General features: G+C 31.6%; 2 protein-coding genes across 2 annotated transcripts; both read left to right on the forward strand.

Moving 5' to 3' along the window:
- Window positions 1-266: 266 nt before the first annotated feature.
- LOC105640876 (GDSL esterase/lipase At2g42990) lies at window positions 267-3,294 on the forward strand. Its single transcript, XM_089719671.1, has 3 exons — window positions 267-811; window positions 1,410-1,902; window positions 3,039-3,294. Exons 1-3 carry the CDS (start codon window positions 446-448, stop codon window positions 3,227-3,229), a joined length of 1,050 nt encoding a protein of 349 aa, XP_089575797.1. The 5' UTR covers window positions 267-445; the 3' UTR covers window positions 3,230-3,294.
- Window positions 3,295-16,701: 13,407 nt separating this feature from the next.
- Window positions 16,702-19,002, forward strand: LOC105640875 (GDSL esterase/lipase At2g04570). Its single transcript, XM_012225277.4, has 3 exons — window positions 16,702-17,106; window positions 17,292-17,784; window positions 18,722-19,002. Exons 1-3 carry the CDS (start codon window positions 16,738-16,740, stop codon window positions 18,913-18,915), a joined length of 1,056 nt encoding a protein of 351 aa, XP_012080667.1. The 5' UTR covers window positions 16,702-16,737; the 3' UTR covers window positions 18,916-19,002.
- Window positions 19,003-25,375: the final 6,373 nt, after the last annotated feature.

A 25,375-nucleotide genomic window follows, 5' to 3' on the forward strand; every position in this document is an offset into this window, starting at 1 on the left:
TAACAATTAGGGATGTAGAACGTTTCTAATACCATTAATTTATAGTAATGTGAAATTGGAATAATAATACCACTTGGTAATTAAAGATTTGAAATAGTACCAATTCTTAATCATTAACAAAATCAAATACAAACCTTGTTTATGAATAAATAAATAAAATAAAAGTTAAAAATTCAAAACCACATTATATATTTTTATATTTTTCACTTAAATTTATATATATATATATATATATTACATTCATTCTTGCCAACCTAATTAGTACCACTCTACAATATATAACAGAGAAACTCTAAATGCTCTGCAGGCCACTAAATTTAAAACACCACCAAACTTCCTCATTTGTTAATACCTTTTTTCCCATCAAGGTCTTATAAGTTCTGTTTCCATTTCCACTCCAGTCTCCAACTAATCTTTATACCGAATCTTTCTTAATAAATAGAAAATGGTTTTGCGGTATATAGAAATTCTTATTTTCTTCTTCTTAGCACTACTAGTCGCTGAAACAACAGCTAAAGTTCCAGCAATCATAGTGTTTGGAGATTCAACGGTCGATGCTGGAAACAACAATTTGATTTCCACAGTTCTCAAAAGCAATTTCAGGCCGTACGGCAGGGATTTCGAAGGCGGCCGGCCGACCGGACGCTTCTGCAATGGTCGTATACCTCCTGATTTCATATCTGAAGCTTTCGGTCTGAAGCCGTCTATACCAGCTTACTTAGATCCAATGTATAGCATTTCTGATTTTGCTACCGGTGTTTGTTTTGCCTCTGCTGGAACTGGTTATGACAATGCAACTGCCAAAGTTCTGGTAAGTCTCTCTATTTTTATTTTTTTGTTAAATAATTTACTTCTTTGTTATCTTTAGAGGAGTAAAAGATGCTTGGGATCTTAAATTATGACAATGTTAGCCCTCTTCGATATTAAGAAATTGCCATAACATCTTTAATTTTTGCTTAAATTTATTAGCATACCTTTTTGTCCAAATAGTTAGCATTTTAAGGTGGAAAAATGAGTTTAAACAAATGTTATAAATATTATAATTTCTCAAAAATAAAAAGACGAAAGTGTTAATTAAAATATAATTAGATAGTCTGAAATAGCGTGAAAGCTGTCAAATTTTTTTCAATAATAACATTCCACGTATGAAGTGATTCTTTTTTTATTTGTTGCGAGATTTGATAGGCTGAAATAGTGTTTCGGGCTATACAAAAGGGATATTTCTCCCGCTCATCAAATTTGTAAAAATACTTGTGATTTAGTTAAGAGATAAACAGGCCTCACTTGATTAACTATCTATCTATGAAGTGTTTTTTTTTTCTCCATTAGTACATATATTTAATTATTTTTCAATTATGGGTGTGTCGGTAAAATTTTTATGCTAAAATATCATATTATTACACTTGCAGAATGTGATACCCTTATGGAAGGAATTAGATTACTACAAAGATTACCAGAACAAACTAAGAGCCTATATTGGGAAACAGAAGGCAGACACCATAATAAGGGAGGCATTGTATTTGATGAGCTTAGGAACAAATGATTTCCTAGAAAATTATTACACATTTCCAACAAGAAGATCTCAATTCACCATCAAACAATATGAGGATTTTCTTGTTAGAATTGCTGGAAATTTCATCGCAGAACTCTACAATCTTGGAGCCAGAAAAATATCACTAACTGGACTTCCTCCAATGGGTTGTTTGCCATTGGAGAGGACTACAAATATTATGGGTGGCCATGATTGTTTACCAGAGTACAATCATGTGGCTTTAGAATTTAATGGGAAATTGGAGAACTTGGTCTCATATTTGAATAAGGAGCTTCCTGGACTCAACTTGCTGTTTACAAGAAGCGTTTATGATCGTTTCTATGATATCGTTAGAAGACCTCGTCTATACGGTAAGCAAGCTCTATTCCTTCATTTAATTATGTGTTCAAAATTATATGCACATGTGCACTGCAGTGACGGACACAGGATTTATAATTTCAAATAAGAGTATAAATTTTAAATTCATTATAATATTTTTGAAGACGAAACATAAGTGTCGAGAAAAGAATCACATATTTAACATTACTAAAACTAAGATTTCAAAATTTTAGCACTTGACAACCCTCCTGTGTCCATCAATGCACATTAGTATATTTATATATCTCTGTCTATGAAACAAGTTCTACTTAATTAGCTGTGAAAAGTTGGGTGGGAAGGAGAGATATAGGTAATAAAAAAAAAGTTGAGTGAGTCTAGTTGTTTATAAGATATTATAATATCTACTCTGATTCATCATGTGAAATGTCTCTCTTTATAAGGATCAAACAGAAAAGATAAAGTTAAAGCCAAAAATACACTATCCATAATAATAATAAATTTTATATCAATTTACGGGATGTGGTTGAGCTGGCAATATAGACTGGACATGTGGGAAGAGTTTTCGGGTTTGATCTCCACTAAACTTACCTACAGAAAAAGACGAAGAGTATTAACTGTGATTAAACCCCTAATCGGATTAATCATTAGATCTAGGTTCGAATTTCCCCTCAATATTAAAAAAAAAAAAGGTAAATGCTAAAAGTAGCTCTATCAAACGAAAATAGACACACATTTTGTAATAATTAATCAAATTAAATTTTATCACTTAAACTCTATCAACTCTAAACTTTGTCTGAGTAAACCACTTCTAAGATAAAAAAAAAATAAAGAAGTAAAAACACTAATTGAACTAGTGATAGAAACTACATCAAAGATGCCACTTGAAAGAGGGAAAAATGAAGTAAATTTGATAGGTATGGGTTGGTTGGTTGGACCCAGGGCAGCTACTCTCATAAAGGCTCACACCAACTACTTATTAACAATAACTTGGTGATACTAGTAGAGGAAGCAAACAATGCATGCATGCCATTTAAGGTTTCTCAAACACAGGGAAAATGAGAAAAAAAAAAAAAAAAAACATCATATACATTCCAATATGTTCAAATTAATAAACAAATTTTCAATTTATTTATTGAGAAGTTAATAAGTGTGTTTGAATGATTGGCAGGAATAGAGGTGACAGACGTGGCATGTTGTGCAACAGGAACATTTGAAATGAGTTACCTCTGCAATGAAAATTCAATTCAATGTCCAGATGCCAATAAATATGTATTTTGGGATGCATTTCATCCCACTGAAAAGGCTAATCAAATTATCGCAGATGACTTGATCCCTACACTTCTTTCCCACTTCTCTTAAATTACCAATCTTAGTTTTGTTCATGAAGCTATTATTATATATAAATGTACTACATTTTATGTTCACTTCTCTCTAATATTTTATCTATCTATATTTATTTATTTTGGCCTTTCCACAAAAAATGAAAATAATATCTTTTTCTTAATCATTATAGTGCATAAGCCATGAGATTTAATCTATACCATAACACAATTTTTATTTTTCCCCTCATTTTCTCACTTGTCACTTCAATTCTTTTTTTTTTTAAAATTTTTATTTCTCTATTTATATTTCCTCTTGAACAAAAAATAAATATCTCTCTTTTATGGGCTATTGAAATAGTTAAGAGCAAGAATTTTAATTCTACGTGCCATCTCCAACATCTTTTTATCATTAGAATTTAAAATTTTTGATATGTTAGGTTTTTATTATTATACAAATTGATGTTTTATATTATAAATTGAAATTTAAACAAATCGAAATAATCACTTTGAATATCCCGTCTAAATGATTACAAGAAAAGACAAGACTTTGAGAAATAAATTAAAATAACGATTCTATATTCAACTACAGATTACATAATTTAAAAAGCATCGCAATTAGAATTCAATTATAGAATATATAAAAGTATTGGCTCAAGAATAGAAGATTTAGTTGTAGGAAAACTGAACAGAAACGCAAAAGAAAATGAAGAACTTGTATCTTTCTTCAATTGATTTGAAAGCTGTACACTATGTTCTATTTATATTTACAAGTGTGGTGTATATTCTAATTCTAGGGACTATTGTATTGTACATTTCCTCATGTAACTGATTTACAGCTGTAAAATGGGTTGTTATATGGGTTAATGGGTTAGTTGGGCTTATTTGATGGGTTTGGGTTAAGTGGAAATGGGTATGGTATGTGGGTTTGGTATAAATAGAAAATATTGTGTTTGAGTTTTAGGGTTTTCTTTGATTTAGAACGGCAGCTTCTTTGTTTTTGAGTTTTAGGGTTTTCTTTGTGTTTGGCTCATGTTCGTTCACGCCCCCCTCAAGTTGGAGCTGTGGTAAGGAAACCAAGCCCAACTTGACAGTCATGAGACGAAAATGAGAAATGGGTAACATTTTGGTGAAAATATCAGCAAGTTGAGACGCGGAAGGTAGATGTTTTGTTTCAATGAAACCAGTTTGAATGTGATGGCGAATGAGATGGCAGTCGATATCGATGTGCTTGGTTCGCTCGTGATAAACTGGGTTGGCGGCGATGTGTAGCGCCGCTTGGTTGTCGCAGAATAAAGGTATGGGCTTTTGTACTCTGACTTGTAGATTTGTAAGTATTTTGTCAATCCAAATGATTTCGCACACTGTATTAGCCATAGATCTATATTCTGCTTCTGCGGATGAACTGTGACATCCTACCGAGTCGAGTCTTTGCATAGTCGAGTCTTTGCATAGAGTTGAGTTGAGTCGAGTTGAACCAAACCCGGTTGGGGTAGAATGGGTTTATAAGTGGATTTACTTGCCTTAGAATATTAAGTTGAGGTATTAAAAGGTAACATGTAGAAATGTAGGTCTTATTTGGTAATTGCATCATACAATTAAAGAGATGGTTGGGAAGTATACGAGCCTTCCATTTGACCTTGCGTTCTTCATTTTCTTCACCTTCATCTTCAACGTTTTCTTCATCTTCATCTTCCTCTTTATCTCCTTCATCTTTCTCTTCATCTCTTTCCCTTCTCCATCCATTTTCATGGTAGTTAAGCATTAAGGCAACCTCTAGTTCTCCAAGTAAGTAGAATTTCTTGAAGCTTTATGCTATTCAACCTCTAATTGAGTTATATCGTAGATAAGTGATAAGAATTTTTATTCTAGGTGAAGGAAGTTCAAAGAGTGTAGAGAAGAGAAGTTAGAACAGAGCTCACGCGTTTTTGGAGTAAAGGTCTGATATCTCTTGATTTTTATTATTGTCCTTGCATGAGAATTTTTGTGGTGTGTTGCTATTGAGACAATATATTGCTTTGTGTTGGAGAATGGTAGTGGTGAGAAAACAGGGGAGGTATTGAGTTTATGTTGAAAACAGGGGATGAATATATGAAGTGGAAACAGAGTTTGCTGGAAATTTTACCAGCAACTTCATCTTGATTTTGAACCCATTTAATGATGGAATTAGGAATTGTAACAGAAGAGTTATTTGTTCCTTTTTGTGTAAGCTTTACACGCGTTTTGGAATCATTCAATTTGGAGTTGTATATTGAGAGTTATGGCCAAAAGAATACAGACTGCACAGAATCACGTCGCGCGCTCGCGCATGCTGGAAAGCACGTCGCGCTCGCGACTTCCCATTGCGCGCTCGCGACTTCCCATTGCGCGCTCGCGACTTGAGTCAGGTAGCTCTCTGACTCTCAATTGCACAACTCGCGCTCGCGAGGATCACATGCGCGGTCGCGACTTTGGCCAGAAGCTCTCTGACTCTCAGTGTGCGCATCTCGCGCTCGCGAATCACACAAGCGCGCTCGCGACTTCATCTCGCGCTCGCGACTTGTGCTGCGCGGTCGCGACTGCAGCCAGAAACACACTGACTCTCAGGATGCACAAGTTGCGCTCGCGACTTTCACATACGCGGTCGCGACTTGAGCCAGAACACTCTTTTGCCTTTCATTTGCTATGTAATTACATTCCTTTGCTCAACATGCATGCATCCAATCATTTTACAACAAAAATACAACATAAGAACATGGATTAAAACAACATGTAAGTATTTATATGATGTGAACTCAAATCAATATGATGAACTATGAAGTTGTAAAACCATTTATGTGCTATTGTGTTACATTGTTGATATGCTAATATGAAGCTCCATTGAGGTTGGGTAGAAACCATGTAGATAAGGCTATGTCACGACATAGAATAGCAGATCTGCGCCCCATACAGTTTGGAACTCCGGCTACAGGCCGTTGAGTGGATATGATTAAACCGTGCGGTGCAAATCCGGTTAGGGGCACCAAAACGGACAATATTGGCATAGGCAAATCCGGTTCGGGGCCTATAGCATACAGTTTCATCCAGTTTCATACAGTTTATCTTATCACTTCGGTTTCACTATAACCTTATGGAGCCATACAGATATTTTAACTTGCTCTTGCATGAATCATACAGTACAATAAACAGTAAGAAAGATCATGAAGGTAAAATGAAAGCCGCATGTTATGTGTGATTATATGTGCTTACATAATGCTTTTTGCTTATATGTGTGTTTATTGTTGTTTTATGTTGAGATATCCACTGAGCTTTATTTGCTCAGCGAGTTACCTGTTTAACTCGCAGGTTTTGAGACTAGTCCGTAGAGGGTCCGTTTACAACTGCTGCCGTTCATCTGTAGAAGACTCGGTCTTCAGGGTAGAAACTCATTTTGTTATTCTTTTATGGTATGTACAGGGCACACAGTTGGGCCCAATCCATTTTGTAATTAGTATCATGTCTTGTAAATATTCAGTACATTATTACTATAAGCAATTTCAGCATGATATTAGATTCATTATACATTATGATTTCAGCATACAGTTCATACAGTCAACCAGTTTGTAGCGTCTCGGCTCGGTTTATTCGGGTTTACGGGTGGACCGGGAAGGGATGTTACATGAACGACTAACCACTGTTTGTTTTTTTGTTTTCCATGATATGAGCGAGTTACCCAGAAAAACACAGTAACCAATAAGGGACCGGCGAGTCTCAATGCAAGCCCCCCAATCAGCATCACAATACGCTTGGAGATCAAGCGCTGAAGAGGTAGGAAAGAATAACTTCAAATCTGTGGTGGAAGCTAAGTAGCGTAGAACATGAGAGGCGGCAACCATGTGACCCTGACAGGGTTGTTGCATGTGCTGAGATAATTGTTGAACTGAGTAAGTAATGTCAGGTCGGGTAAAACTCAGGTAAAGTAATCTCCCCACTAGTCTACGATAACTGTCTGGTTTTGTGAGTAAGGGTCCCATGTCTGCATGAATTTTTTGACCTTGTATTAATGGTGTGGAAGCATGTTTGGCGTGCTGCATGTGTGAATCTAACAGCATATCTTGAATGAATTTCCTTTGTGATAAATATATGCCATCACTGGACCAAAGGATGTCAATACCCAAGAAAAATCTTGCATGGCTGAGGTCTTTGATAGTAAATTTGGAATGAAGAAATTCTTTGATGTTGCATATGAGTTGAAGGTCAGGTCCAGCAACCAAAATATCATCCACGTAAACAATAAGTGCTAGAAATGTTTTGCCCTCTCCTTTGGTAAATAGACAGTGATCATTCATTGATTGTTGAAATCCATACTGTAGTAATGTATTAGTCAATTCTTGGTTCCACATTCTGCCTGCTTGTTTGAGACCGTAGAGGGATTTAGTCAGTTTGCATACTTGGCCTTTAGAAGCTTTAAAATAGCCAGCTGGGGGTTGCATGTAGATGTCTTCATCAAGAAAACCATGTAGATAGGCATTGTTAATATCAAGTTGGTGGAGATTCCATTGATATTTAGCAACTAGAGCAAATAAAATTCTCACAGTCACCATTTTAGTAACAGGAGAAAAACTGTCATTGTAATCGATGCCTAGTTTTTGATTGAACCCCTTAGCAACCAGGCGAGCTTTGTATCTGTCTACAGTCCCATCCTGTTTGTATTTGACTCGGTAGACCCATTTGCATCCAATGGCCCGTTTCCCTTTAGGTAACTCAGTTAAGACCCATGTACCATTGTCTTCTAAAGCCTGCAGTTCAGTTTGCATTGCTTGCACCCAATTTTCATTAGAAATAGCATGATGATATGACATTGGCTCATGAACTTTGTTGACATTAAATGCAAAAGATACATATGCATGAGAATAGGGTGAAAAAGGTTTGTGACTGGAATTTGCACAATTTGTTACATAGTCTATCATCCATACAGGTGGTCTGGAATTTCTTGTACTTCTTCTAAGTGATGTAACTGGTTGGTCTATGTGTAATGTCTGATTATGGTCTGTCTGGGTGATTTGTTGGTTTTCTGGGTCATATGTAGGTGTAGTTTGTTGGTCAATTTGGTCTTGGTTAGGCATATCTGTAGGTGGGATTGTATGGTGAGGGATTGGTGGATTATTGTCTTCTAAACATGTTGGTATATTGAATGTACAAGACTCAAGAGGGGTGTTGTGATGGAAAGGGTAAATTGTTTCCTTGAATATAACATCCCTTGAGTAAACAATCTGCTTAGTGTGCATGTCATAAATCTTGTAACCTTTCTGTTGAGCCCCATAACCCAGCAATACACATGGTTTAGCTCTAGGATCAAACTTGTCTTTGTGTGGTTTGGTATTGGTTGCAAAACATAGGCAACCTATAATTTTCAAGTGTGTCAGGTCTGGTTTTGTTTGGTGTAGTTTTTCAAAAGGGCTTAATCATTCTAAGAGTGCAGAAGGCACTCTATTTGTCAAGTAAACTGCAGATAGGAGAACTTCAGACTAAAAAATTTTAGGAAATTTAGCCTGAAAAAGTAGAGCTCTTCCAATATTCAAAATTTCTTTGTGTTTTCTCTCCACTCTTCCATTTTGCTGTGGGGAATAAGGACAAGATAGTTGATGTGTAATTCCTTTAGAAAGAAATAATGTCTTCACTACATTATTCACAAACTCAGTACCATTATCAGGCCTTATTGTTTTGATTTTGGTATGAAATTGGGTGTCTATTAGGTTGGTAAAGTGGTCAAGGATTGAGTGGACTTGTTGTTTGTTTGGTAGCATGTAGGCCCATGTGTATCTGCTATAGTCATCCACAATAGTGAGCATATATCTGGCACCAGTTAAAGAAGTAATTGGATAAGGTCCCCATAGGTCAATGTGTACTAAATCAAATATGCCTTTAGCATTATTACAACTTGGATAAAACGGTAATCTTTGTTGTTTTGCAAGAGGGCAAACATTACAGGTAAGAGTACCACTGCTTGTATTAAGATTCATTACATGATTTTGTCTAGCCATAGAAATATGACCCAATCTAAGATGCCATAATAGTCTCAAATGATCATCATGTGTAGTACAAGTAAGTAGAGCTTTAGTACTAGTAACAGGCACAAAACACTTCTTATCAAGAAAATACAAGCCTCCATTTAACTTGCCAATGGCTACTACTTCATCAGTCTGCAAATCCTGTAATAAACAGTGGTCAGGTAGTGTTTTCACTGATAGTGCATTGTCTTTTGCAAGGGCTGATGCAGATAATAAATTGCATTTGAATGTTGGTATATATAACACATCCTTTAATACCAATCTGTCTTGTATTTTGATCTTGCCAATATGTGTTATAGTTCTGGTGGAGTTATCAGGTAATGTTACTGTTCTAGGTTTGGGTAATTTGGTTAATGTATGAAATAGATGATGCATGTATGTCATATGATCAATTGCACCAGCGTCAATAATCCATGGAACTAATTCACATTTATCATGCACATTATAATGAAAAAGAAACAATACCTGCAAAACTGACTGCATTGGCTATAGGTGTGTCTCCTGCCTTATCATCATACTGCATTTTATCTTTGAATGCACGCTGGATCTCCATTCTCACCATCCTGGACACATCATTTTCATTGCCTCCTGAGTTAGCATTCAGCTGTGCATCACTTGCTTGGCCATAATGTGCTTGAATTTTCTTCTTCTTTTTGAGTTCAGTAAACCAATCTGGATAACCAGTTAGTTTAAAACAGGTTTCTCTAGTGTGACCAGTCCCATTGCAGTGATCACAATGCTTGTCAATCTTAGATCTGTAATTATGACTTGTATTTTTGTTGTTGTAGCTTGATTTTTGCACATACATTGCACTGCTATTCTCGCTTGAATCATAGATCACAGTATTTACCTCCCTCTGTTTTTCAACACTCAGCACCATTGAATAAGCCTTACTCATACTTGGAAATGGATCCATAAGCAGGATTTGATTTTTAACATTGTCATATGTATCATTTAGTCCTAAGAGGAATTGCATGAGTTTTTCTTCTCCATCTAGATCTGAAACTGCTCTCATAACACCACAGGTACATCCTTCTACAATTCCACAGATGCACTTGGGAATGGGCCTTAAACAAGCCAATTCATCCCAGAGTTTTTTAAGTTTTGTGTAGTAATTAGCTACTGTTTGGTTGCCTTGTACAGTTACTGAAATATCTTTTTTTATTTGGTAAATCATAGGTCCATTAGATTCACCATACCTAGTGGACAGTTCATTCCAAAGATCCTTGGAAGTTTGATAATACAGAAATGCTTCAACCAAATCTTTTGAAATAGAGTTTAAGATCTAGGATGTTACCAAATTGTCGATTCTCTGCCATCTCTTTCTCAATGGAGATCAAGCTACAGGTTCTTGTTCTTCACCAGTGACAAATTCATACTTGTCTCTAGCCTTTAAGGCTATGGTCATAGATCTGCTCCATGACAAGAAGTTCCGGCCATTCAAGGAGATATTTATGAGGTTTGAAGCTGAGTTTTCAGATGCAGAAACTTTATAAGTTTCTAATTCAGTATTTGTGTTTTCATTAGTATTGTCTGCCATTGATTTCAGGAGAAAAATCTTGAATGAAGCTTTGGTATTTCAGATACCAGATCAGGCTCTGATACCATGAACAAAAACGCAAAAAAAAATGAAGAACTTGTATCTTTCTTCAATTGATTTGAAAGCTGTACACTATGTTCTATTTATATTTACAAGTGTGGTGTATATTCTAATTTTAGGGACTATTGTATTGTACATTTCCTCATGTAACTGATTTACAGCTGTAAAATGGGTTGTTATATGGGTTAATGGGTTAGTTGGGCTTATTTGATGGGTTTGGGTTAAGTGGAAATGGGTATGGTATGTGGGTTTGGTATAAATAGAAAATATTGTGTTTGAGTTTTAGGGTTTTCTTTGATTTAGAACGACAGCTTCTTTGTTTTTGAGTTTTAGGGTTTTCTTTGTGTTTGGCTCATGTTCGTTCAAAAACGAATTCGCTTAAATGAAATCCAAAGCTTGTTGTTGTTAATTGGATTAAGGGAGAAATCAAAATGAGTTTATGAAAATGGAAAATTAGGGTTTTAATTGTAGGATAAGTAGAAAAAATGAAATGTAGAAAGGGTGATTTAGTCCGAACCAAAAAATTTTGATTTGGCATTCACATGTTTAGCTCTGGAAATATCATCGCCCAACGTCTCATTGTCTATTAATGATAACTTTAGAAATGATTAGTGAAATTAAGCCGATTAGTCTTGGAAAGGCTGCATACTATTGAGCTTGGGCTGGTGCTCTTAATTATTTAGAAGGGTGGATTTTTTTGGCTACTTTCATATTATTCCGTCCGTTTCATTTTAATGGTAACAAATAAAGATTTTATCTTATTACACTTTAAGTATTCATTTAGAATTTTTAGACTATATTAATTATTTTTTCCAACTTTATCTATATTTATTAGAGTAATTTATTTTTATATTTACATTTAAGAAGGTCAATTTAGACATTATACCTTATATTTTAAAAAAATCAATAAATTTTAATCATTTTCTTAATCCTTATAAAAAGAGCAAATATTGCTATTTTATGTTGCCCTCGTGTTCAAGTAGCCTATATGATCAAGCTTGTCCAACAAATTAATATTGGAGTTTTATGGTCAACAAAATAAAATTCAGTGACGAGTTCAGTAACCAGTAGCATAATTAGGTCATTTTTTAAAAAATAATAATTCTTAGTTACTCATTATTTTTTTTTTTTTCTAAAAAACACATATAGAGAGTAGCTAGATTCATATTTATAATAAACAAATTTTTTTTCTCATTTTCTATATTTTGATATTTAGGCTTATATTTGAAATTTTAGGTAACACTCCTTGCAACTTCAAATTGGTAAAACATAAAAACCTCAATCATAATAGTAGATGGAAATTTTGAAAACTTTTCTTCTACACATTCAAAGGGAGAGAAAAAAAATCATCATTAGATTAATAATTTAATTGCTAAGTGTGTTTTAGAATATAAGACATTAAAAGTTTAAATTTTTCTTTACACGTTTGTGGTTTATTAGATGTACTAAAAAAAAAAAAGGAGAGTGATAAAACCTAATTAAATCAAATTAAATAAAGGCATATTAATTAATTTTTAATTTGGCATGCATAGTTTGATATATGTTTCTAAGTGGACGGTGACACATCTAGAACTCTCCCACTCCTAGTAAGAACTTCCCACGTTGATAGGGCTGCGAGAGGAAAATCAGGTCTGGCTTGTCTTGATGGGGTTTTGAGAAATTCTCTAAGCTTGGTGAGTTGTATCTCTATTAGTGGGAATTTTTGACTGTAATGAAGCTGAAGTATTGACAATTTTGAAGACAGTTGAGATGTTTTGTCATTCTAACTATAATTTTCTATCTTTAATTATTGAATCAAACACTAAAAATGTCATTTGTTAGGTCTCTCAAATAGATAAATGAAATTGACAATGGTGGATTCGTTTTAATAAGTTTGATTCTTGAATATTTTCTTTGGTCAAAGTGGATTTTGAGCATGTAAACAGAGAATGCAATCGATTTGTAGATTGTTCAGCTAAAAAGGGTATTGATACCATGAAACCTTTTGTGGTATGGTTTTAAGTTTATAACTTGTGTGTTCTTTCATTCGAATGTTGATATACTTGTTTCTATTCTTATCTCAAGAAGAAACACTATGATCGATGCTCTTTCATCTATTCTTCTATATTTCTTTCAGATTTTTTCACTTAATTTTTCCAGGCTAAGTTTGGATGTATTGGAAAGTCTATTGGCTTGGGATAGTTGCTTGGATAAATTAAGATTTTTGTGGCATATTAAGAAAATAAATTGAATTTGCTGATAAAAAATTTTAATTTAATACAAAATTAAATTAAAATTTCTTATTGGTTTAATGATAAAGTCTTTATAATACAAGAAATCAAAATTCTAAATTTTGGTAATAGATTCTTTTGGGTAATTACTATATAATCCCTAAATTTTTATCAAATACACTCGTAAGGACTTAATTTTCCAAATTACACTATTTAATCATTATATTAAAATTTTGTTACACTATAAGATTTAACGGTTAATTTTCTGTTAAATGGTTATAAAATATCAAAAACAACGTAAATGATAATTCCGATATAGTGGACTAGGTAATGCAAAATTATGAAAATTGAGGTTCTTACTAATATATTTCAGCAAACCATAAGAACTACATAAGTAATTAATTATTTTTAGAGGCACCTTTGATATTTTACAATTACTTAGTTAATGATTGGAACTTATAATGTAAAGATTAAATAGTGTAAATTTGAAAATTAAAGTCCTTACTTATATATTATTTGTGCAAAATCTGATTACCCTATCTGTTTTTTTTCCCAACTAATTCTCATCTAGTGTGAAAACTGAAATAAACTACATACATTGTATGGAAAGGTAAAGTGTTGTAGGGAACAATGTTAGCAAATTTCTCATGACAAGATGAAGCATTAACTAATAATAAAGGCAACACCTCCTTTTTTGTTGGAAAGATTTGAAAGACTTTTTGGTAACTTGAACAAAAGAGACACAGTTCTGATTTTTATGGGTAGTTGCAACCAAATGTTACGACAACATTTATTCTCTTCCTCTCTATACTAGGTGTTTTTGCATATGTTGATCCTCGCAGCTAGCCCAGCTGAGAAAAGTCTCTAGAAAATGAACCATAACTGAATAGAGTTTGCAATTTAAGAAACAGGTTGAATTGATTCATGACAAATAGATCGTTGAATTGATTGATAACTATATATGGTAAACAGGTGATTTGAATTTGAAGTTATTGATGACTTATAAGTACGACTTTAATTTATGTATATTACTTATTTAATAAATGAAATTTTACAGTTTTATTTTTATCATTAAAACTTATAATTTAACATTCTAACATGTTATGTGCTTAATTCAAATTTGTAAACGTTTAATTCAAAGAATATCGCAATAAATATATATTTTAAAATTTTATTTTAAAAAATGTCAGTTTGACTTTAAATATTAAGATAATGTCATTTTTAGTATTCATTTACTATTTTACCATTTTATTGTTGCCTTTATTAATGTGGTCGTCGCTTTTTACTGTCATTATCGTGATTTCTTTCGTCGCCACTTCCTTCATCGCCAGTTCATCATCGCATTGTTGTCATTTCTTATGTCACCATCACCGTTACTGCCACCATCGTTAGTGTAAATCGATTGCCGGTCATTGTTGCCGTTGCCGGTCGTAATGGTTGAAGCATAAAAGCTTTTCATTTTTAAGGTTACTCTTAGTATTACTTTTTTTTTTTTTTTACCAAAATTAATATTGTGTTAATTTCTAAATCTCTTTGACATTTTATTTTATTTGAAACCTTATTTCTGACATTTGTTAAGTTGTCCATTGATTCAAATTTGTATTACTCACATGGAGGGTTGTAATACCTTAATGGCTTTTCTAATGAATTTTACTGCTCTTCATGAGATAACTACTGCCAATAGTGCAAAGTGTATAATATATATTGTATATAGTAACTGATGGCCAAAAAAAAAAATTTTTAAGAGGCTTTTATGGCCGAAATAACACTGCAGGCTACACAACAAAGGGTAGTCCTCCCCTTTGCTCATCAAAATAGTGAAAACACCTATAATTGAGAGAATTCAAATTCAAAACCTCTCACTCCTCACATAAAATAAGAAGAACAACCATACCACAATTGGCTTTTAGGAGGCTTTGAATTCTGCATAAGGAAAGAAGTTATACTTGTATGCCATTTGACATAGTAGCCTACTTTTTTTTTTTTTTTTTTTATTCATTGAGAGGTTTAATAGGTCAAAATAATATAATAAGGTAGCCTTTTCATTGACTCATCAAATTGATGAAAATACTTATGGTCGAAACGATTTGAAATCGAGATATTTCAATTCTCACGTAAATAAGAAAACCAACTAGTTGATTGATACTTTTTTGGGCTTAGGAAAAATTTCTTTTTAACTCATATATTAAAAATAAAAGTTATACATCATGATTTTTGAATATATTTACTTTAGTTTTTTGTATGCTTTACTTTTTTTTTTAATCAATACAAATCTATTATTTTCTCTCTATTCTTTTATCTCTATAAATTATTTTATTTATTTTAATAATTATTTTGATGAAATTTATTTAAGTAATTTTAATCACAATTTATTGTTCTTGAAATATCTTATAATGTTAAAAATTAGGTAAAGGAGAATTAAAAAAACTAATTCAAATAAAATAAAGTGAAAGATACATAAATAAATTGTCCATATACATAACATTATGTTAATTAAGCGAGAGTTTAAGTAATTAATTAAGGTCATATCACTTTAATAATAATAATATTAAAATTATTTTTTATAGTTAATTTATTTAGAATATTAAAGAAAAAATTAAATCTATTTTTTAATGAAAGAATCAAAGTTTTTAATTTATACATTTTAAAATATTGAATTGAAAATTTTATTTTATTCATAAAAATAATTTTATATTTAATAATAAAAATTAAATAAAAATAATAATATTATTAATATATTATTAACCAAACTTATAAGTAGCAAGTATTAATTATTATAATTAAATCCAACGGTTTACATGCATACCAAGGAATAGTCTAATGGTAGATACATATACGACTTGATAATAGACGGTTTATATTAAATAATAGATAGAGAAATTTTCTATTATTTACAGTAGTTTTACCCTGTTGAGAAATTAATTTTAATTTAATTAATCAATATATCAGATAATTATTGATAATAAAAATAATAAATTTTAGAAAATAAATTATAATTAGAAGATTATAATTATCATATTATCATTGTTGTTATTAGAAATTTTATTTGTAAAATTTAAATGTACATTCAATAGATTATAAATTGAATTTGATTTGTTTCTTGTTTTTTCAAATTGTAATGTTTATTTCCTTTAATTGAATATATATAAAGGAAGATTTTTGTTTTAAATGCATAAATTAATTTATCCTTATACATTTCAAGACAAATTTTGTGAGAGACACATTGTAGGTTCAAAGTTACAAATTTCAGTAACATTATACACTTTTACATTAACAAAAATAATTTTAAGATATTTTAACTTTTATATGTAAAATATTGATTTGATGTATTATTAATATAATTTTAAAAAATAATAATTTTATAAATTTTAACTACCCAACAAATGTTTAAGCGATTAAATTTTACAAGTTTAAGTTTTTAATAGATCAATTTTACAAATTAAAGTGTTCAATAGGTATAATTTTATAAATTTATTCTAGGAATCAAAATAAAAATTAAAAGCACTATTAGATTTTTCATGGAAAATGGAGTAAATGCATAAAATATCCCTTCATAATATATTTGGCACCTATATTGAATACCTCTTTTTTCAGTAGTAATAATTAAATTAGCCAACCACCTCTCTCCTTCATGCTTTAATTTCCACCACTATATATTTATTTGTCATCACGATCCCTTCATAATTAACACAAGAGACGGAAAAAGATTATGGCAAAAAGATACAATTTTTTGGTATTTTTAGTTCAAATTTTACTACTACAGACTTATAAGATTGATGCCAAAATTTCAGCAATTATAGTTTTTGGTGATTCATCAGTTGATGCTGGAAATAATGATTATATTCCAACGATGGCAAGGAGCAATTTTGAGCCGTATGGCAGGGACTTTCAAGGCGGCCGGCCCACCGGGAGATTTTCCAATGGTAAAATTACTACTGATTTTATATCAGAGGCTATGGGGCTGAAACCAACAATACCAGCCTTTTTAGATCCAGCTTACAATATTTCAGATTTTGCTGTTGGAGTTACTTTTGCTTCTGCTGCTACTGGCTATGACACTGCCACTTCTGACGTCCTAGTAAGTATATATTTATTTGCCACGGTAGAACGCAGTGTAATATAATTAAAGACATTTTTAATATAAATTTATATTTTATTACGGCTCATCAAATATAGTATTAATGAACTTGCGAAAGTGCATTTGAGCCATAAACCCAATAATCAAATTACACTCTTTTTGTTTTTTTTTTTTTTTTTTTTCAGTCAGTGATACCCTTTTGGCAGCAACTGGAGTTTTACCAGAACTATCAAAAGAGACTAAGGGCTTATCAAGGAGAAACAAAAGCTAGAGAAACTATAACAGAGGCTTTGCACTTAATAAGCATAGGAACGAATGATTTTGTAGAGAACTATTATGCGATTCCAGGAGGCAGATCATCTCAATATAGCATTGGACGATACCAAGTTTATCTTGCAGGAATTGCTGAAAATTTTATAAGAAAACTTTATAGTTTTGGTGCTAGAAAAATATCCCTTGGAGGTTTACCTCCAATGGGGTGTATGCCATTAGAGAGAACTACAAATGTTATGGCTGGTTATGATTGTGTTCAGAGCTATAATGATGTGGCTGTGGAGTTTAATGGCAAGTTAAACAGTTTGGTTGAGAAGCTTAACAAAGAACTTCCTGGAATCAAATTGGTTTTCGCAAACCCATTTTACATTTTCTTGCAAATCCTCAAATATCCTTCAGTCTATGGTAAGCATTTAGCTTTATAAGTCCTGTTTGATAAGTTTTTGTATCAACTTCATTTAATTTTTTATCCTCTCAGTTCATCAGAAATTACTGTAGGGGGAAACAGATAGCTTAATTTGAACATTGGATTTTTTTTATTAAAAATACACAAATTCTTTTTTCAACTTAGAAATCCTGAAGAGATATCACAGTACTGTTGCATTTAATAGTCAGCATCAAACCTGGGTGAGTGTACTTAGTGGTTGATGGATATTTAATGAGTTCACAGATCATATATCAATTAGTATAGATGCATGCAGGTTTGTATTTGCTTTGGTACCAAATGTCACTCGGCAGGCCAGCCACGTATTTTCTGAGGGTCTTAACATAATATATGATTATAAAGGCTCGACTTGCAATATACATAAGGGTTTAGCATATTCGATTCTAGATTCAAGGCCTTTGGGGCATGGAAGGCATAGAACTGTTTTATACCGAAAGTTTTACCTATGGAGAGATGCACACTATAGGCGTTTGGCCCTATAGTGCCCACAAAGCTCTTTTCCTATGGGGATATCATCTCCTCTTACTAGAGTATAGATGATGTCTGCAACCTAGCTCACTTAAGGGTCGGTCCTGCATACCAATCCTGGAGCAGCAGAAAGCATTATGCTGAGTCTCCGCTAGCATGCCCTTCGACTGTCTACCATCCAACATATTATTCTCGTCTCCCATGGCCTTATAATTTTCCTTAGGCCTATGACATTAGATCAACTTCAAGTTTCACATATAATTTTTTGCATTCTCAATATTATATTTTTTTCTATATACGTATGTAGGGGGTAAGCATTTAGTGAATCCAGTTAATCAAAACTAATACAAAATGAATATACTAATTTTTTTAGATGTAAATCAAACTTAACTGAATCGATTTAATTTGAACCATTTTTGTTATTTTTAGGATTTGAGGTGACTTCAACGGGATGCTGTGCAACAGGGATGTATGAGATGGGATATGCATGTGCCAGAAATGGTGCATTTTCATGCACAGATGCAGACAAGTATGTGTTTTGGGATTCTTTCCATCCCACACAGAAAACAAATCAGATCATTGCTAATTATGTGGTCAAGCATGTGTTTTCCAAGTTCAATTAATTATATATTATTGTCCCTACTTTAATTCTCATGTATTAATTAATTATAAACTTATTTTGTGTTATTATATAATTAATTTCTCTCCAACCACGAATGATTTTTGTGTATTGATTTGATCTTTGTCTTTATGGTTCATGTTCCTGTGAGTTTTTCTTTTCTAGATTTATTGTCGGATGAAATGAAACTAAACATGAAGAGGGAAAGTGTCTGCAAACTTATTTTTCTGTGGATTTACTCAAGATATTAATTACCTTTTATTAAAGTTTATAATTTTAATATATACTGCTAGATCAATATAAGATGTGTTTGGATTATTATTTTTTAGCTGTAGCCTTGTTGGACAACAGCATTTAATATAATTTATAGTATTTAATTAGGTCAAAATTCTATTTTTCATTATTTATAGTATTCGGTGGTATAGTATTTACACTAATATTGAATTTGAGGGAGCGGATTATGAGACATTATTTCTTTTAATGTTTGATGAAACTCTAATAAACAACTGACAACTAATTAAACAATTAATAACTATAAAAATAACTAATGTTACCTGACAAGATTAGTATGGAAAAAAGTACTTTGTTAGAAACATTAATTAAAAGTCTTATATTTCAGATGAATTTTATATATGCTAATCTAAGATGCATAAAAATCCTTACCCACGCATGGCATTCTGAAAATGTTTTCATATATCCGTATCTTCATATAAAATATGCTCTCTTTGTCTTAAAATATAAGTTCTTTTTAGTTTGTTATTTTGTCCCAAAATATAAGTCGTTTTATATATTTTAAAAAGTACTAAATGATGCTTTTCCAATATTGCCCTTGTTTATACTAAATACAAAAAATACTTCGCAAGCAACTATTGGTCTTAAGATAAAGGATAATTTAATCAAATTATCCTTGAGTTTGTTATAATCTAGGAGAATTAATTACTTCCATAATCCTTGTGCAAAAATCTTAAACGATTTATATTTTGGGACAGAGAGAGTAACTTTTATATAAGATTATATATGTAACCTATTTTTTCCACCAAATAAGTGTAATTTGATTAGCCTTTTCACATAGATAGAACTTAGAAGGTTTCAGGTTTGAGACCTCTTTAACTATAAGAATAAAGGGAATATTTGGACTTCCTAATAGATAAAAAAAAAAAAAAAAATCATTTTGCAATATTTTTTGCGTTTCCATTTTTGGGGTATGTGGATACAAATTAAACAGTGCTCCAAAACTTTTTTTTTTTCTCGAAAATATCTAAAACTATGTTTTATCTGAAAGGTAGTTCCAACTACAATATCAAAAACCCATTTTAATGTTATCCCAACTACTTGATAGGGGCTTAGGAATGGAACACTTGTCCTAACTCCATTGAAAGGAGATTACCTTTATAAGACGAGATCAACATATTCATATAAATGGGAATGCTCGTGAATTCAAAGAATCGCAATCAAACGATGAAAATAAATAAAAATTAGCTTATTCACAATTGAACGATTTTGGTTTTATTATCTCAAAAGATTGTGATATTTCAGGTGGGTTAATGTCAAACGAGGTAGTTATGTTAGATGGTTCATTAATGTTGCCACGTGAGAGACTTGATTGCATGTTTAGGGAGTCCATTAATTTACTTCAAGTACCCCATCCAAAGGGTTAAGTTGGTTGAAAAGATTTAATTTTATGGATTTAGAGAACCATACTTCAAAAGTTAGTAGGCGAAGTTTGAGAATTTAATTTCTCATGACCAAGAATAACTTTGTATGTAACACCCTCCACCCAGTCCCGTGAGACCCGACAACGGATGTCACATTCGGTGCCGGAAACACCATTTTAACTTAACATACAAATCATAATATTAGATTATGAATTAGAAGTAATTGAGTATTCACAAGTTTAGCGAGTAATATATTTTTGTTTTTTTTTTATTAGATAATCATTTCATTTCGTTTTCATCTCTTTTTTTTCTTTTTGAAAAAAAGATTGGGAAAAATCCTACAAAAATACTGTAAGAATTTCCCTTTAAAAACTGAGCTCGCCAAACATGTGAATGCAAAACACTCCCAATTAAACTCCAAACTCCCAACATCTCCAAATAATCATCATAACACAACAACACTTCTATATTTTCATAACTATATAAATCCTCAATAGCATTTTAATATTCATCAATTAATTGCATTCAGTATATATATCAAGTCTTAATAAACTAATCATACCAACTCTCTTGAAATATTTTATATTCAATCATTTAATGAATCTTATGCTTATCTCCGAATATATACACCAACATAATTGCTAGTTACATGCTTAAGTTATAATTCAAATAACACAATCTCCGAAAATATAATACTTATATATGCCATAATTCTTGATTACATAAAGCTCAATGTACTACTACCACAATTGTCATTTCTGCTCTGATGCTACTCTTCTAGTCTTCAAGCAGTAACCACAGTCTTTAAGCAGTAACCACAGTCTTTAACTTGCGCGTGACAAAAATCAACGCGCTGAGTATAAAACTCAATGGTGCTCATAATTCACATACTTACTAAAGTTGCGATGACAACTTACTTAAAATACAAATTACATAAGATCATTAAATTTCAACATATATATACATTTATAGCAAAAGAAATATCAAATAAACTATTAATTAATAACATAAAGAATTTAATTCTTTCAACTCATAAATTCATTACTTGCATATTTATTATACCAATACATATACTATTTATTTTTAGAACCATGTACCGGAATATCATGCTTTGAAAATTCATTTGATAACATAATTATTAATTTTCAAAGTAAGGTTTACTAAAATAATATGATCTCATTTGTTTAGTTCAAATACTTTGAAAGCAATAAGACGATTATAAATATAAATATGTTCATTCTTTAGTTAAGGCTCGTATTAATACATAATGAACATAAGCAGATTTGATCGTGGCCTATGTTAGCACCACCCTCATCACACAATCGTGGCCTATGTTAGCGCCACTCCCATCACACAATCGTGGCCTATGAAAGCGCAACCCCCATCACACAATCGTGGTCTATGAAAGCACCACCCCCATCACACAAATAAGCGCATCCGCCTATTTATAAGGGCTGATAACCCTAGCATATGATCATAGCTTCACATAACAAAATCAATCTCATCATACCATATTTCAATCATGCACAGTAGAGCCCAAATCAAAATCATTCTTTCACAAAGGACTTTATTATTTAGTCAAAATTCTTAATCAAAAACACTTCATTACTTAACACCCATCATTTCAAAATTTCTCAACTTACAACTTACAAAAATTACCACATTCTTCAAAGGAAATATTTCAAAAAAAAAAAAAAAAAAAAAAAAAAAAAAAAAAAAAAAAATATATATATATATATATATATATATATATATATATATATATATATATATATATACTTAGTATAGGAAAATTTCTCATAAATTCCTTTTCTTTTAAAACTTTCTTAACATCATAATGAAATTTATCATAAGAAACTTCTTATCATATTTTCCTTATTCAAAATTCAAAGCACATACACCTTAAATACCTATTTTTTTTAAAACTCTAAACATATGAAAGTTATCAAAATAATCATACTTATGTCATACTTATACCATACAAAAAAATAATTAAGTAAGCCTTATCACCCTAGAATGGTTTGGCCTCTTAATGAAAACCAAGGGGAGGAATTTCCTTCTCCAACCAAGCATACTAACATAACTCTTATGCACCAAGGTATCCATTTCTATCCTCATCATGCATTATCTAAACTAATTCCACACTTTATCCCGAAATTTCCAACAATTTTTCCCATTTATATCCATTTAAACATATCCACAATAACACTTTTCAAACTTATATCTTATTTTTGTCAAATCAATCCTCAAACATACAAATAATCAAGAGAACCTCATCACAAATGATTCATACATACATTTATCCAAATAAACCTATGAGTCAAGGCATAGAAAATTTCCAGCATTAAAATAATCTTGACATTTGCTGTGTTTTTAAGACATAACTTGAGTTATAGGTCTCCAAATTGAATGAAATTAGATTCATTAGAAATCTAAGACAAAATGCTAGAAATGTTATGAGGGACCACAGCCCAGATCAATGTGTAAGGTGGCAAACAGAAGCTAGGAACACAAACCAACAGTCCAGACCCGATTCAGCAGAACTAAGTCCAATGTTTATTAAATTCCTACTTAACCAAACACTCAAATTAAACCAATCCAAAACCATAGAAGTCTCAACACACAGGGCAACAACTTTCATGAAGAACTCAGAACCTAATCTTGTCATTATAGTGGTCAAAATGGGCACTCAATTCAGTGATGCATATGGCCCAACATAACAGAGTCAGTTTGGGTGTTTCAATCATAATTTGAGCTATATATCTCCAAATTGGACCCAAGAGGATTGTTTGGAAGGCTAAGAAGTAGACCTACAGCTTTCATGAAGGACTTAGACACAAATGGAAAATTGAAATGGTCAAAAACTAGTCCTTAATCTCACCCAATAACACTTTTTCCCAAATTCAGCTTACTTTAACCATGAAAGACAAAGATACAAGGTAGAGATTTCTACAACATACTAAATACTCATCAAACATCATCCTAAGAGCATAAACCAACAAAGAATAATAAGAAAACTTAAGGCCTTATTCATCAATAGATTCTGTCACTCTTGGAAGATGAAGAAGAAAATGTTTTCCTCATCAATTCAACATATAAGCATTCTTAGAAATTTCCCAAGAACACAGTTACACCACCAAAGTTCAATAATCAAATCATTTCATATAAAATTCCAAATTTTCACAAAATAGTATACACTTCACAAAATCAAAAATTTTAACAAAGGAATTGTGTTTATGAACACTAACCTTCCAAACAAGCTTTAATAAGCTTTAATCAAAGCTTCTCAAGCTTTAGTCTTGCCCTTATCTTTGTTAAAAGGCTCTCCACCCTTAAAGAATTTCGTCCTCGAAATTCACCTGAATTAAACAATTACAACTCTCATAATATTTTTTGACTCAATTTAATTCTTCATTAATCGGCTCGCACTTACTATCCTTGTGTTCTATACTTGATTCTCCCAAATGAACATCCATATTAGCAAATTTAACCATTCCCTATTTAAAAATTTTAATCTCATAATTATAGCATAAACTCATTATGCATACAAACTAATTATTAGATCCTTAATATCCTTTTTAATTCAATTACAAGAAAAAATCTATAAACGTCTCTTATTCTATCTAGCACTCAATCCAATGACCTATATAACTCCCATACCAAACATATCATCATATCAGATACATATCAAGGCATCTCGGTTAAATATCATATTCACAGATTTGCATAAAGTAAATTCTCATAAAGCATGATGAGATTATATGAACATATCCTGAGATCATATAGCTTATTCTCATACCAATATCAACAACTTCATTCCAACATGATACTTAATCTCAAACACTGTCATGCATATATACATATAGTCATACATGCATACTTGCAAGTTCCACTCAAGAGAAAATTAAATCAAAGGTCCACATCTCAATACATAAACGTAGTCATACACAATCACAAATTTGTGCAAATCATGCAATGTGCCATATAGACTATTCCAAATTGACCATTTGTCCATAATGATTTGGTAGTTCCATCCAAATAGAGCTCACTAAATCATAGCAATTCCACTTTTTTTTTTTTTTAATCATAGATATCTCACATAAATCCATAACTTGTAAATACTTATATTAACTATTAACCAATCTTTTCTATCATAACAATGAATCATTTTGGCTTAGAATTTATTTTCATATAAGCATAGTGAGATCAACACGAACCACAAATTTTTTTTACATATTCATGAAATCCCAAAGTATAGAAATTCTTATCATGTAAATACTATGATGCACCATTATTTCTATTTCCATCAAATCTTAATAACCATGATTCCTAATTTTTCAAAAACTCTAAATAATGAATCTCTTCTCATTTCAATCATACTAATTCATACTCCTTCACATTTCTGTCATTGATTCTTTTCTTAATATTCATACAATAACATGACTAGATCCATACTTACTTATCTAAGTTATTGGGATACCATCAATTCACTAGTTGGACAACTATCTCTCCATGTTCGATGTCATTCATTAATTCACTTAACTATCATGGTCCAATAGTTATATAACATAATTATCTTAATTTCTTTGTAGGAGTCGTTTACTTTTTCTCGGATCATAGAATCTCTCATTAAACAAAAATCTTTATTTATAACTTACATACCATCTCGAATTCACCAAATATTTTAAACATCAAAGGACTAAAACTCGTTGAATTTAATTCATACTTATACCATATTAAACCATAAGCTGCCACAATTCATACAAGATCCACTACTAGGCTCATAAAGATTTAAGTAATTTATTTCTT

Source organism: Jatropha curcas, chromosome 3, assembly GCF_041381405.1.
Source record: "Jatropha curcas cultivar XTBG-Jc1 chromosome 3, XTBG_Jcur_1.0, whole genome shotgun sequence".
Taxonomy (NCBI): domain Eukaryota; kingdom Viridiplantae; phylum Streptophyta; class Magnoliopsida; order Malpighiales; family Euphorbiaceae; genus Jatropha; species Jatropha curcas.